The 23,630-nt window shown below is 48.8% G+C and overlaps 1 protein-coding gene across 1 annotated transcript; it reads left to right on the plus strand.

The window, feature by feature from the left end:
* The first annotated feature begins 439 nt into the window (after positions 1-439).
* Positions 440-22,279, plus strand: LOC128346621 (CMRF35-like molecule 3). The gene is made up of 4 exons (XM_053300101.1): positions 440-573; positions 16,938-17,273; positions 21,424-21,541; positions 21,700-22,279. Exons 1-4 carry the CDS (start codon positions 525-527, stop codon positions 21,830-21,832), a joined length of 636 nt encoding a protein of 211 aa, XP_053156076.1. The 5' UTR covers positions 440-524; the 3' UTR covers positions 21,833-22,279.
* The last annotated feature ends 1,351 nt before the right edge of the window (positions 22,280-23,630 follow it).

The following is a 23,630-nucleotide window of genomic DNA, read 5'->3' on the forward strand; positions in this document are numbered from 1 at the left end:
CAGATCAGCCCATGCTTTCATTGGCCAATCTGCAGGCTGGAAGGGCTGGAAATTCAAACAGATGTCAAAACTCAAAATGGAGACTGAAGGAGAAAGACTTTTTGTGATTGCAAAATAGAGTTCCAAAACAGCCGAAACAACAAAATGTTTTGTATCCAAAACAGGTACGTTTTGTTTTGGCTAGAAAATTTTCTGTTTTGAGCATTGGGTGTTTTGTTTTGGCTACAAAACAGCCAAAATGGCCTGTTTTGTACACAAAACATTTTGTATCCAAAACAAAACGCAAATCCCTAGAAATAAACTATAACTAAACTAGAAATAAACCACAGCAGAAAGCAGAAGGAAGATGATGACATTGAAAATCCTTCCTTCTTTCATTTTCTGAGGAAGTCAATCAGTTATCTAGCCAGTGAGTTTCAGAACTTGCCTTCCAGCCCCTGTAATCCACAACTCGGTGAGGCTGTCTTCAGCTTCTTGGGAGATGTGAATCGTCCTTTACTTCCGAATAGTTCCGAAAGAGAGCCATGAGGATACTGAGGACATTGTTTCTCCTTGCTTGGGTGTTCATTCCAGGTAAGGAAAATATGAAAGTTGTACCAAAGTCATAGATATTGACATGTAGGGCAGGACTTCTTCAATAGGTGTGGACAGCTACTATGGAAAGTGCAGAAGAGAGGATGGAGGTGCTGCCCTACAATTGAGTGGACGTATTCCATTAAGAACAGGGGTCACTGGAGAAGGGGTGGGCTGCAGCTGTGGGCACCTCCTATGGAGTTTCAGTGGGGCTGTGGGACTACTCTGGGACAGGGTCTGTCTGGGGGCATACCAGAGGGCAAAATGGTCCAGTGGCCTCAAAAGCATGCCCCCATCTTGGATGCCGCCTGACCCTGCTGAACAGCTGCTTAATTTGCCACACAGGCACAGGCTGTGCTGTCAGCTCTTCAGTTGCTGTTTGGTGGGCAGTGAGAGCAGGCAGGATCTGGAGTCTTTTGGAGCCTTTCTGGCTCTTCTCTGTGGCAGTGAGACCCGAGTTCAAATCCCCATTCAGCCATGAGACTTGCTGGGTGACTCTGGGCCAGTCACTTCTCTCTCGGCCTAACCTACTTCACAGGGTTGTTGTGAGGAGAAACTTAAGTATTTAGCACACTGCTCTGGGCTCCTTAGAGGAAGAGCGGGATATAAAATGTAAAACAAACAAACAAACAAATAAATAAATAAATGCAATATTATTAATTGTATTAATATAAAGCCTATATTTTGCGATGATATCTATAACAGCAACAACATTGACAATAAAATTCTGGCATCCCAGGTCCTTGGGAAGGACTCGATGTCTGGATAAAACAAACCAGTCAATAACACCTGTCTGACTGTGTAAACAAGGAATAATAATGGCATTAGCGTAAAGGAAGAGATACATGGAACCACCACAAAGTACTTGTCATCAACAAATACGAATTAATTGTCCCATTCTGGCTTTATATGTACAGTGGTGCACCTAGGTGATTTCGACACCTGGCTGCTGCCACTAGCCCCCCACCCTGCAACGAGAATCCCCCTTGCCACTGCGAGGTCCAGCCACACTGAACAGCAGCTTTTCTGTAATTCTAGCTGCCATGTGCGGGGGGGGGTGGTTGTATGTGAGCCGAGCAGGCCTACCCCCACTGTGGCCGTGGCGGCAGGCGGAGCAGGCAGACTTCGTAGGCTTGCGGCGATCTATTCAAACTGCGCAGGCGTGGTTATATTTGATATATTCGAACTGTGCAGGGGCAGTGGTGGAGTGGTGGCCGGAGGGCCCCCCCAGTCTTTGTAGGCCACAGAGATGCCCCTGACGAACTACAGGTTTTCCTTTCAACCCATGCTCCCAGTTGCAGCTTGATCCTTGAAGGGTTGTTTTATTTTTATCTTCCCTTTAATCTGCATTAGGACAGAGCAGATGAGTTGGTTGTGGCGGCGGTGTGTGTGTGGGGGTTCCTCCAGCCTTACTGCTGGCACTAAATTCCACCCGAGAGTTCTGGAAGTCAGCATGGGTCTGTGCTGATCCCTGGATCTCCCAGGTGGCATCAGTGGCAGATGTTTGCTGCCTGGCACCCCATAGCAGGAAGGCGCTGGAGAAAAAGGCATGAAGCAAAAAAGGTGGGAAGCCTGTTCAGACCTTGAACACAGATCCCTTCGGAGCTTGTGATGCCCCTGAGGCAACGGCAGAAGGTTTGAGGCACATTGTAGAACAAGACATGGGCTGATATCCAGACTGAGTTACTGAGGAGTTACTCTAAAGGACTACTTAATTTCAACAGGACAACTCATGAATAATTTAGTCTGGATGTCAGCCTTGGAAAACAAAAATGTCACTTTTTGAAGGTGTCACTTTTGGAAGGCTTTAAAACTATAAACCAAAAGGCTGAGTAAATGTTTCTAGGTCCTTCTTAAAAACATCCAGAGAAGGGGAAACCCTGATTTTGTTAGAAAGCACGTTCCAGAGTCCCAGGGCAACTCTAGAAAAGGCCCAGTTTTGAGTCGCCACCAACTGAGTTGGTGACAGCTGCAACTGGACCTCCTCAGATGATCTTAACAGGCGGTGGGGTTGATGATGAAGAAGGCTCTCTCTTAAATACCTCAGACCCAAGCTGTTTAGGGCCTTAGAGGTAACTAGCTTGACCCACTCAGAGCATCTGCGAGCTAGTACCTGATTGCTCCCCTCAACCCCTGCCACATCCCCCTTAGCTCAGAGATCTCTCCACTCTTACCTGTGCCTCAGTCCTGCTCCTCCTTCTCCTCCATCCAGTTGCTTCCATCCCCTCTTAGTCACTCCTCCATCCCTTTACTCCCCCCTCCCCTCCCCTCCCCTCCCCTCCTCTCCCTCCCTTGTGTTAGTTGAAGCTGCAGCATTGCTGGTGCCTATTGGCCAAGCTGCAGCCCCCTATCCCCAGAAACCTCCCCACCCTCAGCTGAGCCCCACTCCTGCTCCTCCCCACAGAAGCAGTGGCAGCGGTTGACCGGGCCCTTCCTCACTGCCACCACTGCCATGGCTGTCATTCCCCTCAGGCTGCTGACAGGCCCAGGCCCGTCCCTTACCTGCCTGCCTCCCTCCGCCAATGGCCTCGGTAGCCCCAAACAGCAGCAGTGGTTGACTGGGTCCTTCCTGCTGCCAATAGGTGACTCCATGGCTGCTCGTTCCCCTCAGGCCACTGACAGGCTCGGGCCCATCCCTCATTTTGCCTTCTTTCTCTCTTCCCCTCCCTTCTCTCTCTCTCCCCCCCCCCCCCCACTTCCTAATTTAACAGATCTTATTCATCTTGTTTCCTCATCTAATTCACACACTGGCAGCCTCCTTCACCTGAAGGGGCTCTTTCCTCCCTCATGACCCCTTTCTTCACAGGCCACTGCCCACTATCCTTTTAGATAGATAGATAGATAGATAGATAGATAGATAGATAGATAGATAGATAGATTCCTCTCCTCTACAATCAAGAACGTTTTCTGACCAGTAACAGTTGCATTCCAACTGACCTTAACCATCACAGGCTCCTTCTTCCTATCTGCATATGGAGTCACCACTGACCAATCACCACGGTGCCACAGGCTCCTCCTCCCCATCTGCATGCAGAATCTCCACTGCCCAATCACCATGGTGCTTCTGCTCACAAATTCTCACAAGAACTGCCACACACAGGATTAGCCACGGGTATGCCTTAGAGAATTATATATATAGATAACCAGCACTTTGTATTTCGCTTGGAAGTTACTGACAGCCAGCATAGTTCTTTTTAAATGGGTGTAATGTGATCTCTTTGGGGAACCACAGAGACCATCATGCCTGCTGCATTCTGTACTACCTGCAGTTTTTGAACTGCATACAAAGGCAGCCCAACACAGAGTTTGGATGTTACCAGCATTTGCAACACTGTTTTAAGGTCGTTATCTCCAGAAATGGATGTAGCTGGTAAATCAGCCAAAGCTGATAGAAAGCACTCCTGGGCACTTCCTCAACCTGAGAAATCAGGGAGAGGTTTGGGTCCAGAAGTACTCCCAGACTACGTACCTGCTCTTTCCAGGGGAGTGCAATCCAGTCCAGAACAGGCAGATCTAAACCACTTCCTAAATCTCAACCACTCACAATGAGTACTTCCGTCTTGACGGGATTCAGCTTTAGTTTGTTCTCCGTCATCCGGCCCATAGCTGTCTCCAGGCAGGCATTTAGAGAAGTTAGGTCATTTCCTGATCAAGTTTACATGGAGAAATAGATCTGGGTGTCATCAACACACTGATAACACCCTGCACCAAATCCCTTGATGATCTCTCCCAGCGGTTTCGTGTAGATGTTTAAAAGCATTGGAGACAGTATGGGGTGTTAATGGAACTAGCCCAGGGGTGTTTGGTCAGCACCCCAATGTTTGGGCTTTGTGGGGGAATTAGCTCTTAAGGGGGTCAGCTCCACCAGTTTTAATTTTTGCAAACATTTGGACTCAAAAAAATAACTGGATTGAGACTGGATATAGTTTCAAAATAAAAAGATTTTTATTGTAGGAGGGGGTACATACAAGAGAGAAATATATGGTTAAGGCAATATCATCACAAATACATTTAACTACAATGAGGCATATAAACTTGAAGTCTAATAAAAATATGTTTCTAAATGAATCAACTGCAATGAGCCATTTTAGCTTAGAGTCTAATTGTGTAAGACCCCAGGTGGCAAGAGAAAGAGGCTTGGTGGGTGGCGGGGGCGGGGCGGGGGAGCTTAGATTTAAGAAAAAGATAAACGGGGGCCCAAGAGCAGGGCAAGTGTTCACCTTCACCTGATCTGGACAATGGGACTTCTGGGCTGCAGAATCTTGCTCCTCAGCATGGCGGGGAAGCAGGAGAGTTGTGGAGATAAGTAGAGAGAGAGGTGCCCACAAGAAGGGGTTCTCTGTGGGTCCAGCTTCCTATAGGGGCAAGGCAAGCTGGATGGATCAGCAAGAGGACTGATCTGTGTGATGACACAAACAACCGAACACCCCCAGTGGTGATGGCGGATGGACAGTAGATTGTCCAAGCTGGTAGTGATGAACCATAAAATGAATAATAGAATGACCGTGTAACAAATCTATATTAAACATCAAACATGCAAGAATTGTAATACATGAATATAGAGAAGCAACAAACACTGGAAAAGTCAAAATTAACTCCCCATAATAATGGTAGGAATAGATGAAAATATGTAGATCCACTGACTGTTAATAACAAATAAGGAGTTCTTCCAAACCGAGTTTGTTAATGATTTGTTCCAAAATTGTTGGTAAATTTTTTCCAGCTATCGTCCCACAAATAGTTCATACTTCTTCCCAGCACTTGGGTCCTGAGCCAACTCCCTGTGCAAAACGTAGCTCCTTAGGTGAATGATCTTTATCCTGAAGGTATTGAACCTGGATGTTCTCTATCCAGAAGATGTCCAAAAGGTATTGTTCCTTTGCTCAACAGGTGTCCTAGGCTATATAAACCTGTTTCTTCCTTCAAACGCAGGGCTTCACCAGGAGAAAAAGAGCTAAACGTGTAATAGAACATATATCAGTACACAATACTTTCAACAAGTTGTTCAAACTTAGGGGGTTGTACAAACCAAAAAAATATTTACTTACATTTACACTCTTCCAATAGTGCCCCTGCACTACCCGGTGGCTTCCGAATTCAGATATCCTACCGGATACTAACTAGTACAAACACTGTGGTGCTAACGAAGTTTTTATATATCTTACAACAGCCCACAGATGTTCTCACTCTCTAATCAGGAAGGGAGTAGTGCTGCAATATCTTAATGACCAATTATACGTGTGGAGGGGAAACACTACAAAACGCTTCTCAAAATATGCCATTAAACAGTATAATTACATAGATATATAAATATAAGATATATAAAGACTTCGTTAGCACCACAGTTTTTGTACTAGTTAGTATCCGGTAGGATATCTGAATTCGGAAGCCACCGAAAGTGGCTGAATTCGGAAGCCATACTCACCTAGCCCCACTCCAAAGGTGATCAGTCTTTGAAAGGGGTGTTGGAAGAAGCATAGAGGCCTCGCTTGGGATGTTAGTGCTACTCAGGGGTCTTCTGGTTTCCTGCCTGACTTATAAAGGGAAGTTTCCAGTCCAGTTCCGGTTGGTACATTTGCAGCCCACTTTCATCTCTGTGATTACAAGACGTACTCATCCTGTCTCCTTCAGCTCTTTCTTCCCTTGCAACGTCACTGGCAGTCACTGGCAGTCCTCCCTGGTTCTCACCGATTCTTCGGGCCTTGGCGTCTTTCCAAACATTGTCTGTGTTAGAGAGGGAGTGGGACTAGGGGCACTCTTCATGTTGCTCACTCATGCGTTCCTCCATACATACCGTTCGTAAGTACTACCTAAGCATTCCAATTTGTCAAGATCACATGGCTCATTGGGTTACAGAAGTGAGCTAGTACAAATTGATACATTGTTTAAGAGCTTGCGGTTCAGCCAGTTATTACAATATTGAACATTAATATATTGTTTCTTGTTTCTACATTTTATAACTTGCAAGTTAGCCAAGTACTTTATGCATCACTACTATCACAAAGCTAGCATAATTCTACATCTTGCCCACATCCTTGGGAATCACAAATCCAATTTAGCCACACAAGAGAAGCTGCTGGACACCTCCACAATAGACTCTGCAGTAACTTTAGAGTCTAGTTCAGCTTGAATATGAGAGATTTTATCTGCAAAAAAATTCATTTAAAAATGTCACAATGGGTAACTGATGGATCTAAATACTCATTCAGAGGAGGAGGGGCATGTACTAGCCCTCTCACAACCCTAGACCACTCCACTGGTTTGAGCTTGCAGAAGCAAAGCAGGCAGAAAAGAACTATTTCTTTGCTGCATGCATTGCTTGCCAGAGCACAGATCTTCAAATGCTTTCTGTGTTGTGATCTGTCGGATTCAAACGGAATCTTTCTCCACTTGTGCTCAAGCTGTCTACATTAGGGATGTGCACAAAACCGGTTCACCCGGTTCAGTTTGAATCTGAACCGGGTTCGAACCGGGGGTGGTGGTTCAGTTTTGATTTGTCCGAACCACACCCTGGGTCGGTTTGAATCCGAACCGGTTTGAATTCGAACCGAACTGTTTCGGACTGGTTCGGACCTCTAAAAGTAGCTAGGATGAAAGCTGACCTTGTGTTCCACCTACCATCCAAACCTCAAATCGATTGGACCTCACTCTGATTTTTTACAAATTTTAAAAATATTTTCAAGTTTTGCCCATAACTCCCTATGTGGAGCACTTAGGGACAAAAAGCTGGGGTGGGTGGTAGGCACCCATGGGTGTCCTCCACCCCAAAAATCCCAAGGCAATTGGTTGCTCCTAGTATTATTGGCGAATTTGGGGGGGAGGAATTCCCATTGGATAGAATGGGGATTTGGGGCAGCCCCGGACCCGCCTCTGTGGGGTGGCAGCACCCCCAAAGTGGGTCTGGGGCCATGGCAAAAATGGCCTCAGTCCTTCTGGAGCATCCCCGGATAGATAGAGTGATGGGTTTTTTAATTAAGATTTTCTAAGGCATTAAATAATATCTAATTGGAAAGAATAGAATGTGTGTCAGTGGGTGAAAGGTAAAGCCAGCAAGCTCTAAAAGAGATAGTTATTTAATGCCTTAGGAAATCCTAATTTAAAAAAACCATCACTCCTATCCATCCGGGGAGGGACTGAGGCCATTTTTCCCATGGCCCCAGACCCACTTCGGGGGGTGCTGCCACCCCACAGAGGCGGGTCCGGGGCTGCCCCAAATCCCCATTCACCAAGAATACTAGGGGCACCCATCAATTGCCATCCCAGATTTTTTGCCCCTCTCTGGGTGCCCTAACACGTAACACCCAGTCAGTCCACCTTACCTACCACCTACCCAAGCAACTAAGATAACACACAGACAGACACCAGCTATTGACTCTCTGATCTAACAAAAAGGCCACTGCTGCTTCTGCCTGCCAGCAGCAGCAGTGGAGCAACACAGCACAGCACACACACAGAGAAGAAGCAGGAGGCGGAGCAGAGCAGCAGACCTGCTGCTCTGCATGATGGATGATGTGATGCCCAAAGAAACCACCGCCTCACTCAGTGCCTGCCAATGAGGCCACCACAGACAGACAGAAGCAGCCAACCTGCTCCTCCTCCCCTCCATGGATGATGCACACACACCCTACATCTGAGTTTTGATCTGAGAATGAAAAGGCCAAGAAGGCATCCAGGCAGGCCAGGGGACCGATCCAAACCAGACCTAGCGCAGAGTCAGCACAGTCCAGCAGCCAGCCCAGCAACAACAACAACAACTACTACTACCACTACCAGTGCAGTGCTACACCAACATTGCCAGTCACACGCACCACAGCCTGAGCATAGCACACAGCCAACAGCTGCTGCCAGCCAGTGCCTAGCAAGCCAAGCCAACAAGAGGAGAGCTAAGTAGACGGTGCACGCACGCCAACCCGTGAGGACACAACTGCAAGGGGAGAGGGCACAATTACAGGCAGGAGGAGGCGAGGCAATTCTAGCACAGATTTGAAAGTCAAAATTCAGGACTACCACCACCAGTGTGTCTGTAGTGTCTGTCTACATAGTGCAGTGAGTGCAACTGAGCTGAGCTGTGCTGCGTGAGGATGATAGTTAGTTAGAGCAGACTCAGAGCATTGAGCATGGGCAATGGCATTGGCAAGCAACACAACACTCACCTGCTGCTGGTTGTCTCTTGTCTTCATCTCTTCTTCGTGAGCGCAATGAGTGCATGCCTTTTGCCTTACTTGGGGAAAGAAATGGTTCTCTGGTCCACCACACATTTGCTCTAGGACACAGAGAGGCCCAAGGCAGGTGGTGGCACCAGTGTGAGTGCAAGTGTACTGGTGTTTGCCACTGTGTTCTGTGTGCGTGTGTGTGCTGCTAGCTAGGAGGGGGGAGGGAGGGGAGGGGGGAGGGAGGGGAGGGGGAGAGGGATGAAGCAGAGGGGATTGAAGGGGGAGGAGGGTCCGGCTCAGAGTTGGTCAGCCACATATTATGCACACACGTGATATGTGTGCTTCGGTGGGAGAGACCAGATTCTCATCAGCTTGCCAGATCAGGGGCAGGTGAGATGGGTGTGGAAGGGAGGATGGAGGGTGATGAAGAAAGAGGAAGGAGGGAGGATGAGGGGAGGGATGGAGGGAGGGATGGGGGGGAGGGAGGGAAAAAACATGTAGACAGACACACACAGCACAGACAGAAGACAGCACACTACACAGCAAGCACCCACACACACAGACAGTGCTAGGCATCCATTCACACAGATAGACAGACACAACAGAAAGAAACAGCCTGCACCACACACACATGCAGAGACACACACAGACCCAATTCCCCCCCCCCCCAAAAAAAAACCCAGACACAGACAATCAAAGCAAGCAATACATAGTTATCAATCAATATGTTGTGTTGGCAGCCAGTTCATTGCTATTATGATGGTTTGTGTTTTTTTCGCCATCAGCCAACATCAGCCGTGACCATAATCAAGAACATAAGATGATAATTCATTCGTGAAGCAAGGAAGTGGGGTAGCATTAAAAACATATTAAACTCATTTTTTATGTAAACCAACACCCCACACATTTTTTTTTGGTAACCTTTTCCAGAAAATCAATTTATTCAGCAGTCATTTTATTATTCCTTTGTTACCAGTATGATTTTTGCAAAATTTTGAGGGTTGATTTTAACATGAGATTTTTTTAAAAAAAAATATTTACATGTTTATTTACATACTTATTTACATATTTACAGAACGTATACCCGTTGCTGCCACTGAAAGTCTAGTACTATTAGGGCTGTGCTACTTTGGGTGTGTGTGCCGTGCCCACGCCAGGTCCCCAGATGCTGACAGGTGGAGAGATAAGGGCCTGTGCTGGTCAACATTGGGTTTCTTTTTAGGTGGGCGTGGGTGTTGTAAACATTTGGCCAGTTGCAGCACTACTACTACTACTACTACCACTGCATTTGTGTGGGCACTGCATGCTGCGACTTGACTGGCACGGCTCAGCATCCGTCACGTCAGCTCAGCTAGAGGTGGAAGGGGGGAGGGGAGGGATGAGCGCAGAGGATGAGCCAGGCAGGTGACCAACCATGGGGCAACCATGGTAATCGCTCACCCAGCTCAATCTCCAGCTTGGGGTAGCCCAGCAGGGGGAGGTTGATCTTGAGGAAGACCAGATGCTCCACCAGACCAGCATCCAAGCGGGAGTGAGAGGGTGTCACCACGTCCCCAGCATGTGAAAACACCTGCTCGCTCTGGACACTGGTTGGGGGGCAGGAGAGGAGGCGCACAGCAACCGCCGCCAGGTCTGGCCAGACTTGGCGGCGGGTCACCCAGAACTGTGTGCAGTCCATGCCATCTTCCTCCACAGGCTCCTCCAAGTACTGCGCAACACATTGCTCAGCACTGGAGGGGGGCCTGGCAGGTCGAGCCTCCCGCACACCAGGCAAGGCGCCAAGTTACACCCGCTGAAACCACTGGGCGGATCTCGTGGCGGGAGCAAGTGGCTGCTGTGTTGGCGCTGCCTGGGATGCCACGCTGCTGGACTGGGAAGAGGGAGGGGAAGGGGAAGCTGACGCCGGCTGGCCGCCCACGCTACTGCTGGGTGCGGATTGGGCGGCGGGGGCTGCCCCCGCACCACTACCAACCTCCTGGTTTCTGCGGGCCCTAGTGGCCTCCTCCTCCCTCACCTTCTGTACCAGGAGGTCCCTCCACCCGGGCAAGTCGCCGGCACTAACAACATTGCCCTTGATGGCTGGGTTGCAGAGACAAGCGAGGACATACTCCTCCCTGCTCCCCAACTCCCCAACGAGCCGCTTGGCCACACCAGACTTCAGCCTCCCAGCCAGAGCACGACCCTCTGCCGTGGTCAGAGAAGTCTGGAGTTCGCCCATCAGCTTCTCCAGACCCAGAGCTGTGGGCAGCGCCTGGCTCAAGAGAGTGATGTCGGCACACAAGCCCTTCATGGCAAGCTGGAAGGGCTCGAGTGCCGACACCACCTCGGACATCTGCTTCCACTCAGCGTTCAAGAGGTCACAAACGGCCAAGGACTCGTCCCTCGCCAGGGCTCCAAGGGCTCTCTCCTGCTCCAACAGGCGCTGGGACAGGAGGAATGTGGAGTTCCACCACATCTCCACATCCGTAGCGATGAGATGGCGAGGAAGCCCAAGGTCATCCTGCTTCTGGCGAAGCAGTCTCCTGGACCTCTCGCTGTGGTGGAAGTGGGCGGCCAGCTTGCGAACCTTCTCAATGAGCATGGCAGCAGCAGCACCTTGGGGGGGCGGCCCTTCTCCTGGGACGCCTTCAGCTCCTTAAGGCCGAGGGCGTCCCTGATGGTCAGATGGAGCGTGTGTGCCATACACCGTATGTTCACACAGCCCATGACTGTCTTGACAGTGGCGGTAACGTTGGATCCATTGTCAGTGACAATGAATCCCCTGGAGAGGTGTGGACACGCGCCAATCCACTCCTCTATCTGGCTGTTGAGTACGGCCGCCACCTCCTCCCTGGTGTGCCTCGTGTCCATTGTCTCCACGTGCAGAACAGCCCACCTGTGCCATAGTGCATCAGGAGCCGTGCCAGAACCGGAAGCATCGCCCAAGGAGGTCCTCTCACTCTCTGGTCCCCACCAGTGGGCAATGAGGGCCAGGAAAGCAGCGTGTATCCCACTGACACTGGTCCAGAGGTCAGTCATGAAATGCACGCTGGTGCCCGCCGGAGCCGCATGCAGCCCGGCCGACACGAGCTCCCTTCACTTGCGGTACAGGGAGGGGACCACGTTCCGGCTGAACGTGGTCCTTGAGGGGATGATGTATTCGGGCACCAGGTACTGGAGTTCTCGACCACCTGAAATGGCTGGTCACCGGTGGAAATCATCTCCCCTATGAGGCGGGTGAGGTGATGATGATCCACACGAACAGTACGCTGGCTGCCCGACACCTGTGTCCACCGCTGGACTGGCAGTGTAGCCTGCTTTTTGGCTGGCTCAGGCACACTGCCCTTGTCTGCCAGTGGCAGGTGCACAAGGCGCACTAGCGCTGCCAGCCTGGCCAAGGAGACCTGGGTGGTAACGTGCTATGTACCTCCACATGGGTGTCATACCCAGGTGCTTCGCATCCTTGCCACAGCTGACCTACACCCTGCAGTGGACACAGCGGGCATGGAATGGGGCATTTTCAGGGATCTCAAAATGCTCCCATACGCCTCTGCCCTTGGCCTCCTTCGCCCTGGGCGCTGTCTTAAGCATCTTTTGGCTGGGTGGCTGCAGTCCTGGGGTGTGTGGCTGCCGCTGCCTGCCCACTGCTGCCACCAAACCCACCCCTTCCACCCTCCACGCGAGAGAAAGGGCCCGGCTCCACTGGCAGAGGAGAGGCAGGCCTTTCCTCCACCACCTCGGCAGACCGTTCCTCAGAGTGGTGGGCTTCATGAGGGGGGAACCCACTGAGCAGTGAAAGGATAGGGGGAAGGGCCCCAAGAGGGAGGGAGAACCTGGCTGCATCGCTGCCAGCCGTAAGATCCTCACTGCCCTCTACCTGCTCTCCCACACCAACAGACTCCTCCACCACTACCACTAGTGGTGCCCCAGCAGCACCTGGTGCCGCCGAGGAGGGTCCCGCCACAGCCCCAGTGCCTCTGCCTCTGCTGAGATTGCCGGCAGCAGGCTGGGGGAAATCGAGCCTGCGGACAAAACCCGGAGCTGGGGCAAAGATTTGTGTTATGGGGAGGACCGGGGTATCCTCAGGCTCCCCGCGTCCTCTCCCTACTCTCTGTGCCACAGCTGCCGCAGGCACAGCCCGCACCTGGCCTCTCCCACCTCTTCCTGGCAACCTTCTGTGAGCCCTGCCTGCAACACGGCACTCGCGTTGCTCAGACATGTTAGGTTTTTTCTAAAGGAGGGAGACTTTACGAGGAAGGCCAGAAAGGGGCAAAAAATAATAATTTGGAAGGGGTGGTAAGGGGCAAAAGAAGCCAATTAATTGGGAGGTGGTGGGAGGAAAATCTGATTGGAAAAAGCCAATTGGGGGGAAGGGAAGACTTTTTGATGTGGGGGAGAAAGCCAATTGAAGTGAGGGGGAGGTTAACCTTTTGAAATTGGGGTGGGTCAGGTGTTAAGCCAATTGGGGATGGGGATGGGTGTTTTTTTAAATTTGGGGGAAGGGTGGACCCCTGGGGGGGGGGTGGCACGGCCAGTTAGGTGGAGTAGATCTGGGGTGGGGGGCAAGTCTGTGTATTATTATGAGGAGAATGGATGGGGGTAGGGCACAGCACCTACCGGGGGGGGGGACGCAGTCAAAGCTTGGGAACCTGAAAATCAAATGAAACCCTTCTTTAGTGAACTGAACACTGTGTGTGGGTGGATTGGGTTGGGTGGTGGTGGATTTCAAGTAATGCTGGAGTACCAAGCATTAACCTTGCAGCCTATTTAAGAAATTGCACTTTCACAGAACCCAAATTGCACTTTCACAAAACCCACCCACTCAACTCAAAGCAAGCAAGCAGCAAACACATGATGGCATGGCACATCATATATCTTCAAAACATAACAACGATGACCCCAGGAAACCCTTCTTTAGTGAACCGAACACAGTGTGTGGGTGGATTGTGTTGGGGGGTGGTGGTTTTTAAGTAATGCTGGGGTAAGCATCAACCTTGCAGCCTATTTAAGAAATTGCACTTTCACAGAACCCAAATTGCACTTTCACAAAACCCACCCACTCAACCCAAAGCAAGCAAGCAGCAAACACATGCACATCATATATCTTCAGAACATAACAACAATGACCCCGGGAAACCCTTCTTTAGTGAACTGAACACAGTGTGTGGATGGATTGGGTTTTGGGGGGGTGGATTTCAAGTAATGCATTGCTGGGGTACCAAGCATGAACCTTGCAGCCTATTTAAGAAATTGCACTTTCACAAAACCCACCCACTCCTCCCAAAGCAAGTGAAGCAAGCAAAACACATGATAGCACATCATATATCTTCAGAACATAACAACAATGACCTGGGGTGGGGGAACCTGTTTAAAACAAGAAACAACCTGCAAGAAAAGCATGCAACACAACACAGCAATAATTTCTTCAGCAAGACACAACAACAGTACATCTCCAAGTGTCCCTCCCCACACCCAAATGCATTTCGAAATACAGGTGTCCCTATTTAAAACCACCAACTAGGGAGGGAAATGGGGCAACAAAAGGTGCACATAATTGCACATGTAGACTAACCCCTCTTCTTCCGGTCCTTCTCCTGCCGCACACTGCTGGTCACAGATGCGCCAGCCAGCAACCCCTGGGCTGGGACACAGACAGGGCGGCCGCACGGGGCACAGGCAGCCGGGGTGGGTCAACGATGGAGGGGCAGAAATGAGGAGACAACACTATTTGTGTTGCTCAACTCACCCCCAAGTAGAGACAAATTAAATGAAATACTTTAAAAAAAAACTGATGGCAGGGACCAGGTGAGGTCGGTGGTGGTAGGGTACTGTGTGGCTGCAGCTGTCGGAAGAAGTGAAGGGATGAGGAGAGAAGGGAGAGAGAGAGAGAGAGAGAGAGAGAGAGAGAGAGAGAGAGAGAGAGAAGCACGGGGGGTGGAGGTGTGATGTAGCAGGGAGGGGGGATTCAGGTGGGGACAGCAGCAGCAGTCCAAAGAAGAAGAGACCGGGGGGGGGCTTCAATGTAGCAGCGAGGGGGGTGGGGGTATGAGGCAGGGGGCAGAAGTCCCAAGGAGAAGAGACCAGAGGGTGTGTGTGGGGGTGTTTTCAATGTAGCAGCGAGGGGGTGGGGGTGTGAAGCATGGGGCAGCAGTCCCAAGGAGAAGAGACCAGAGGGTGTGTGTGGGGGTGTTTTCAATGTAGCAGCGAGGGGGTGGGGGTGTGAAGCATGGGGCAGCAGTCCCAAGGAGAAGAGACCAGAGGGTGTGTGTGGGGGTGTTTTCAATGTAGCAGCGAGGGGGTGGGGGTGTGAAGCATGGGGCAGCAGTCCCAAGGAGAAGAGACCAGAGGGTGTGTGTGTGGGTGTTTTCAATGTAGAAGCGAGGGGGTGGGGGTGTGAAGCATGGGCAGCAGTCCCAAGGAGAAGAGACCAGAGGGTGTGTGGGGGGGTTTCAATGTAGCAGCGAGGGGGTGGGGGTGCGAAGCAGGGGGCAGCAGTCCCAAGGAGGAGACCAGAGGGTGGGGGGGTTTTCAATGTAGCAGCGAGGGGGGTGGGGTGTTTGGGGTCAGGGGGCAGCAAGAAGAGAGACCAGAGGGGGGTGGGGTGGGGTTAGGGTATCAATGTGGCAGGGCAGTGTTGGGAGGAAAGGGAGGGGGCAGCAACAAACAGCAAACAACAAACGACGGGCAGAAATCTCAGGAGGGACAGAAAGACCAATATAGAACCAAAATAGATAACAAACTGGCAAATTGTCTATGAAATCCTTGGAACAAAAAAAGCCCAACTCAGGCGGGCAGCAAGAGCAGCAGGAAGCGTGGGTGGGTGAGTGGGGGTGGGGAATGTGGATGGGAGGGGGGAGGGAGTGAGCAGAGGGGGGGCAGCAGGAGCAGCAGCCAATGGACACACAAATTAATTAACAATTCAACCAAAGCAGCAAATATATAAATTAACAGTAGCAGCAGAAGCAATAAATAATCCAATTGAATGAATATCAAAGGTGGAACAAAAACAAGGCACAAATAATAACAGCAATAAATTAAACCAATGCAGATGGATGGGGGTGGGGGAGGGGAAGCCAAATGATAAAGGAGGGTGAGGAAAGGAGGACAACAGAAGAAAAACAACAGGAATAGGGGAAAAGTTGAGAAAAAAGTAAAGTAACGTAGAGAAGAGACAGACAGACAGACACAGGGCAGATGAACAAAAGAAAGCACAGCACAAGAAGGTGGTACACTCAGAAACACAGACACTATAGGAAGGACACACAGTCAAGGGATTCACAGACACCAGCAGCAACGAGGCAAGCAAGGGTATCAGATGATGATCCCACAACTGCAGCCAAAGAGAATTTTCCAGGCAAGAGGCTTGGTTTAAATAGGTTTGAAACTCCCTCCTTTCGGAGCGCCCACCTTTGCACTCCCCCCGGCCAACAGGGTGCCAGCTCTCAACAGTGCAACAGCGAACAGCCTACCAGAGCGCAAGACTCATTCTGGCCAATCAAAGGATCAATTGCGCAGCCAATGCAATGCCTGAAAAACAGCCTCACAAAATGGATGCCAGGAGCAAAAGTTGGAGGACACACTTTTCACCTTATACAGAACCAATAGAGCCCTATGGCACATCCGAACCGGTTCAAAACGATCCGAATCGGTTCGGACCGAACCGGTTCGGATTCAGAACAGCCCGGTCTGGTTCAAAATCGAACCGCCGAACCGGGCCGGTTCAAATTCGAACCAGTTCGCACATCCCTAGTCTACATTGCTGATTCAGCCCCCATAGTTCTTCCATATACCAAGGGGCTAATTTAGAAGTAGGTCAGAGAGGGCACTTAGGAGCAATCATGTCTACCGCCCTAGTAAGTTCATTGTTCCAAATCTGAACCAAGGCATCAACAGGATCACTAGCAGAACCAGCCTTAAAGCCTCCCAAGGCTTCTTGGAATTATTATTATTATTTCTTGTTTACACAGTCAGACAGGTGTTATTGACTGGTTTGTTTCATCCAGACATCGAGTCCTTTCCAAGGACTTGGGATGGCTGAATTTTATCAGCAATACTGTTTGTAATTATAGATATCATTGCAAAATATAGGCTGTTCCCAGTAATTCGCTAACCAAAGGAGCCATGGTTTTGGCTGAGCTGCTGTTGGACCTCTGTAATGTGTCAGTTTTCTGTTATATGGCAAAGATTATGGCATGAGCACCTCGCCGAATTTGGGTTCATTCTGTTTTTCAGTGAGTACATCATCTGATGTGACAGGCCCTGAATCAGTGACAGGATATCGTGGCAGATCGCTGTCTGTGGTGTGCAAATATGCTAAAGGATATAAGAAGTATAAGAAATACTGGTGCAAAGGAGCAGATTGGGGTTCTTGTAAAAAAGTTGTTGTGACCACTGGAAGGGAAGAAGAGGTGAATGGCGGCAGAACCTCTATCAAGGACAATCTAACTCTCTCAGAATTCACTGTGCGTTTGGAGAGCCTCACACAGCAAGACGCTGGCATTTACTGGTGTGCCATAAAGAGAATAGGAGCTGATCCTGGATTCCGCGTGAATATGATTGTTCTTCCAGGTAAGTTCCTTTTCCAAACACCACAAAACACTCAAAATCAAATAGAGCTAAAGGGGAAGAAAGCATGAGAGAGAGACACTTGCATCCTGAGCCTAGTACAATTGCGCAGAAGTAAGTCCCTTGTGTTCCACAGAGCTTACTTGCAGATAACTCTCCATAAGACTGCAGCTGAAAGAACGAAGGGTATGCTTACATTTACTGCGTGAAAATAAATGGGAGAGGGACATTTTAAGAGTTTGAAAATGGCAGCCACCATTTTTTAGCCTACTTTCCTTAAGGAAAGTATACTTCTGAGATCACCTGGCAGAGTGTGTGTGTGTCCCTATCAACTTCACACAATGCCTGGACCAATATGAACCAAACTAGGTACAGTTGTAGGGATACATAGGGACACCTCAAAGGAGTTGTTTGGAATCATGTCATCCACCCCAGTTCAAGGTAGCAGATGAAAAACAAATTTGCTGCAGCTGTAGGGACACTTCAATTGCATAGTTTGTGATGCCATCCACCATGATTCAAGATGGCAGACGCATGAATGTTTGAGGCGCAAGTCACTTAAGTTGTGAACCGCCTAACTGATTTGAATCAAATTTGGAACAGTTGTAGGCAGAGGCATTCTTACCCCTGGACCTTGGGGCCCCGGTCTGTGACCTTCAAAGTCCGGGGGGGCCTCCAAATGGCCAGGGGGGGCTCCTAACACCACCAAACGCCCACCCTGCCATTGCCCCGCCATGCCAAACTTCTGATTTTCCCCTCATCATAATTTCAGCTGCCATGTGAGTGGCTGAGGGGTGGTGTCCAGGGGTGAGCCGAGCAGCCCCCCACCCCACGGTGGCGGTGGCCAGAGCAACTACTGGGCCTGTCCATCTGGCCCAATGGCTCTTGAGAACTGTGAGGCACTCTAGCATGCCTGCACAGTTGAAATAGATTGTTGCAAGCCCGTGACATCATGTCCCGTGCGAGAGCATGTCCCTAGTAGCACATTCCCTTTTAGGCTTTCTATTGTCACCCACAGGGTTTCTGTGGAGGACTCTGGTCCTCCTAAATTTTCTACCTTGTTAGATTCTACCCCTTCTCTAACGGACAGTGCTACTCCACCTCCAAGATGCCCCTCCCTGTCCTTTCTATGGAGTTTATATCCAGGAATAATGGTGTCTCACTGGTTCACACTGTTCCACTATGTTTCTGTTATGCCCACTATATCTATATTTTCATTAGCAACCAAGCACTCCAGCTCGCCTCTCTTGGCTCAGACACTTCTGGCATTGGCATATAAGCACCTATATGCAGCTGAATCTCTTACCTGGTGTGCGCTATCTTTCCTTTGGCTATTTGATCTCTTTGACCAGCTAATACTTCCTTCTGTCTGTTTTTTATCTGGTCCCCTTCTGGTTTATCTGGTTTATCTTGAGGTTCAATCTGTAGCCAATGAAATGCTGGCAGTGGGTTTATTTATTTATTTAAACAGTCAGACAGGTGTTATTGAATGGTTTGTTTTATCCAGACATCGAGTCCTTCCCAAGGACCTGGGTTGGCTGAATTTTATTGTCAATGTTGTTGCTGTTGTTATAGATATCGTCGCAGAATATAGGCTGTTCCCAGTAAAGTTGCTTTTTGTAATTGGCTGATGGTGATTTCTGTGGCCCCTATGGTGTTGAGGTGCTCTAGTCTTCAAGGTCTTTTGGAACTGCACCCAGGGCGCCAATTACCACTGGGATTACTTTGGTCTTTTTCTGCCACAGCCTTTCAATTTCAATTTCTAGATCTCTGTATTTTGTTATTTTTTCTATTTCTTTTTCTTCTATTCTGCTATCCCCTGGCATTGCTATGTCGATTATTTTAACTTGTTTTTCTTTCTTCTTGACTACAATTATATCTGGTGTATTGTGTGGCAGATGTTTGTCTGTTTGTAGTCGGAAGTCCCATAATATTTTTGCATCTTCATTTTCTACAACCTTTTCAATTTTATGGTCCCACCAATCTTTGGCTACAGGTAGTTTGTATTTTTTGCAGATGTTCCAGTGTATCATCCCTGCTACCTTGTCATGTCTTTGCTTGTAGTCATTCTGTGCAATCTTTTTACAACAGCTGATTAGGTGGTTCACTGTTTCATCTGCTTCTTTACAAAGGCGGCACTTGCTGTTTGTTGTTGTTTTTTCTTAGTGCCTGTTCTTGTGCAGCTAGTATTAAACCCTCTGTTTCTTTCTTCAAGTTGCCCTTCTTAAGCCTTTGCCAGGTCTTGATGATGTCTGATTTTCCACTTATATTGTGCAAATATTGACCTTATTTTGGCTTATTAAAATATTGGCTTATTTTCCATTTTTCTGCTCGGTTCTTGACTTGTTCTTTCTTGTAGGCCTGCTTTCTTTCATTGGTGTTGAATAGTTTCTCGTTATTGACCATTTGAAGTGCATCTTCTTCACTGTCCTTGATATATTCTTCAAAGCCTCTTTTCTCCTCCTCTACTGTTTGATGGACTTGCAGCATTCCTTTTCCACCTGAGCTGCGAGGGAGGTATAGCCTATCGACATCACTGCGGGGGTGCAGAGCATGATTGATGGTCATTATTTTCCTGGTCTTACGATCTATAGTCTCTAGCTCTGCCTGGGTCCAGTCTATTATTCCTGAAGTGTATCTGATAGTGGGTATAGCCCAGGTGTTTATGGCTTGTATGGTGTTCCCACCATTGAGTTTAGACTTTATGATTTTTCTAACTCTCCTGATGTATTCACTTCCAATTTTTCTTTTAATTTCAGTGTGTGCAATGTTATCAGCCTGGAGAATGCCCAAGTATTTGTAAGGTTCTTTCTCTTCCAGGTTCTTGATCTTGCTTCCATTGGGCAGTTCTATTCCTTCTGTTTTTCTTATTTTTCCTCTGTTCATTATTAATGAAGCACACTTGTCTTGTCCAAACTCCATTGCTATATCGCTACTGAATATACGGACAGTGTTTAACAGTGATTCGATTTCTGACTGGGACTTTCCATACAGCTTCAGATCGTCCATGTACAGCAGATGGTTGATTTTACTTGATGTTTTAGATGTTTGGTATCCAAGGCCTGTTTTGTTTAGTATTTGTGAAAGTAGGGTCATGGCAATTACAAACAACAGAGCAGATAGTGAGTCCTCTTGGAAAATGCCTCTTCTAATGCTAACCTGTCCAAGTGTCTCGGTGTACTCCACATGCTCATTGCTTTTTTTATAAATATCTGAATGTTTTTGCTGACACCAGTTGTTTCTAAACATTTTAGTATCCATGTGTGAGGCAATGAGTCGAAGGCTTTCTTGTAGTCAACTCATGCAATACTTAGATTGGTTTTTCTTCTCTTGCAATTTTCTAAAATCATTTTGTCAATCAGCAGCTGGTCTTTTGTGCCTCTGGAGTTCGGGCAATTTCCTTTTTGTTCTACTGGAAGCTGTTTGTTAGTTAATAAGTGTTGCATCACTTCATCTGAGGATATGTGAGTTAATTTTTCACATTCAACAATAATAAAACAATTTAACCTTTTTGGATATACAGTGATCTCATTAGAGCAATATTTAATGAAATCATCTGATGTTCAGAACGCTGCCTCTTTATTTTCTTTGTCCCCACCTCAGTTCTAGAAGAAATATTAACCACAGAACAACCAGCCCCTGACCATGTCACAGAGACTACTGCTGTAGATAAATCCAGCCCCAGCTCTGCTGTACAGAGTGAGATTCTCTGCTAATGCCGGGGGGGGGGGGGAGAGGCACCATTGAAGTGGTGCTTGTCTTCTGTTTAACACTGAGATAGCAATTGTTCCTAAGCGTTCCATGATAGCTCATTTTCTTATGGCTGTTCCCTGGGGTATTGGCTAGTATCTTTTTCAGGCTGTGAGTTCCTTTGGGCAAGGGTGGCTCCAGAGGGAGGGCCAGAAGGGGCAAATGCCTCCCAGACAAGCAATTTGCCCCTCCCTCACCTGCCCTCTAAATTCTGGTTCAGAAATCTCATATGTGGGCACCCATAAATGCTTGTCCACCCATAATGCACCCAGTTTGCCCACCCACAAATGCACTTCACCCCTTCTCCCCGACCCCATTTTTTCTGGTGGTTCTGCCACTGCCTTTGGGATAGGAAACAATTTCTTTTTCATTTCTTCTGATGCTGCCTAATTATTGTCTTTAGCCTTTACTTCAGAGCCTAAAGAAACATCAGCAACTACAGAAGAAGAAGCAAACCGTTTGCTTTTCACACAGACTCCCAGCAGCACAGCAAAATCTAACCCCATCCTTATTCACATAGGGTGAGTTTTGAGGGTCCCCTTTCTTTAACCAGCTGGACTCCTTTTTTTCAAGAACCAGTGATTGTTCTGATTAAAAAAACAAATTTTTAATGAAGAATGGCATGAAAGAGCTTTGTTTTCTTTTCTAACTCAAATAATATTCTGTGTCTTGTATGCAGCTACCTGATTTATGTGTCTTCTCTGCTTTCGATTGGCTTGAAAACACCCATCCTCCTGTGCATGGTCTTTGTAATCATCTACTTGCATAGAAGAAGCAAACAGCACAACAGTGACACCACCATGAAGACTTGAGCTGCCACACTGTAGGAAAATGGACATATCCTGTTTAGTTCCTCACAGCGGTTTTGCACATTATAACGAACCAACCAACCAAACTCCTGTACGTGAGACAGGGATGTAACTAGACAAGGAATGGGTGTCGCTCCACCTCCCAGAGAAATATTAATTCATAAGTCAAAACATCCATTTACTGATCACTTCTGTTTGGCTGCAGCACAAGAATAGTTCTGAACATTTGTATATGAAGCAGCAGCTAGATGATGCAGCCATTTATGGAAGAAAGATGGGCTTCTTATTCTCCCAACTGGCTATATTGCCAAGATGTCAAAATAACTGTGTTTTGCTGGTGTTATTTTCCTCATTCCTCTGAGCAAGCCTGGGAAATAGTACTCTGTGTGTATATACTGTATGTCATGCTGGCATTTTTCTTATGATAATAAAAGAAATAATTAATAAGTATTTATTGATGGGGAAAGCCTGAAATGACATCCACACAACTTCAGATTGCAGGAGCCCTGCAGCAGAGGGAGAGACCACCTGCTTCCCAGACAGCTCCCAGGGTGAAAGGTTGGTATTAGTGCTGTCTGTTGCTGCTGCTGCCATTGAGTGTCTGCCTGCAGGAGAGGGAGAGGGTGAGACCACCTGCCAGCCCCTGATTGACCTGTGGGACTGTGGCCTCTGGCTGTGGCTGCTCTGCGGGGGGCCTGTGCAGGATTGGGGCCCAGGAGTGACTCAGCAGTCCCAGCTCACCATCTGACTAGAGTGGCCAGCTCTGGGCCTATAAAGAGATGCTGCTTCCTGCCTGGAGACCTGCAGCTGAGGGAAAGACCACCAGCTTCCCAGACAGCCCCCAGGGTGAGAAGCTGGTGTTGGCTGTCTGTTGCTGCTGCCGCTGCCACTGCTGCCACCGCTGCCGCCACTGCCGCCACTGCCACTGCCGCCGCCGCCACCACCACCACCACCACCACCATTGAGTGCCTCCCTGTAGGAGAGGGGGAGGGAGAGGGTGAGACCACCTGCCAGCCCCTGCTTGACCTATATTTAATGATGTGACTTCTGTTTTAATTAGTCCTGGGTGAGATTGCTTTATAATGTGTCTGGGCGTATCGGGAGATGGGGAGACAGGGGGCATATCCACTGATTATGGAGCAGCAATTCCAGTGGTGGTGGGGAACTGAAGAAGTAACATTGGCAGGTCAGTAGGTCATTACAGGGGAAGGGAAATCAGAAATCTAATAGGTGTTTCCACTTCCAGCTGCCCTGCCAGCTCTTTGACCTTGGGGAGCAGTGCCAACCACCCTTGGAACCTCACCTTGCTCCTTTGTAATAATGCCAGGCCGGTCCAGAATCATAAACCATCCATGATCTGCTTCTGGATGAAGGTGCTGGCCTGGTATGTATTATAGAGACCTGGCTGGGGGAGGCCAGTGGCCCGGTGTGGTCTCAGCTTCTTCCTCCAGGGTACTCTGTTGAGGAGTGGGTGAGGGACTGTGGGTGGAGAAACCGTTTTGCATCTGTTGTGATGTTTACACAGAGATGCCAAAGATCTCACCCAGTGGCATTGGGAGGGCATGGCCATCCATCCTCCCATCCAGGAGGTGCCCCCATGTAGCACCCTCCATGGGTTCTTCCATGTGCAGGATGCCCCTACTCTCCCCACCGCACATGAGGCAGTGGTTGAGTGGTGTGGCAGGGCAGCCTATGCTGGGCTGCTCCCTCAGGGAGGCTTCTGTCACCATCACATGCATGGTTCCTTTTCTCTGGGCAGGGCATTGACATATTGTACATAAAAACCATCCACCTCAGTCTT

The sequence above is a fragment of the Hemicordylus capensis genome, chromosome 2 (assembly GCF_027244095.1).
Source record: "Hemicordylus capensis ecotype Gifberg chromosome 2, rHemCap1.1.pri, whole genome shotgun sequence".
Lineage (NCBI taxonomy): Eukaryota > Metazoa > Chordata > Lepidosauria > Squamata > Cordylidae > Hemicordylus > Hemicordylus capensis.

Excerpts from the sequence above, each read along its gene's own strand:
- LOC128346621 (XM_053300101.1), top strand. The coding sequence starts at position 525 with ATGAGGATACTGAGGACATTGTTTCTCCTTGCTTGGGTGTTCATTCCA. Across the intron at positions 574-16,937 it reads TGCTTGGGTGTTCATTCCAG|TGAGTACATCATCTGATGTG; the intron begins GTAAGGAAAATA and ends TCTGTTTTTCAG. Across the intron at positions 21,542-21,699 it reads CCCATCCTTATTCACATAGG|CTACCTGATTTATGTGTCTT; the intron begins GTGAGTTTTGAG and ends TCTTGTATGCAG.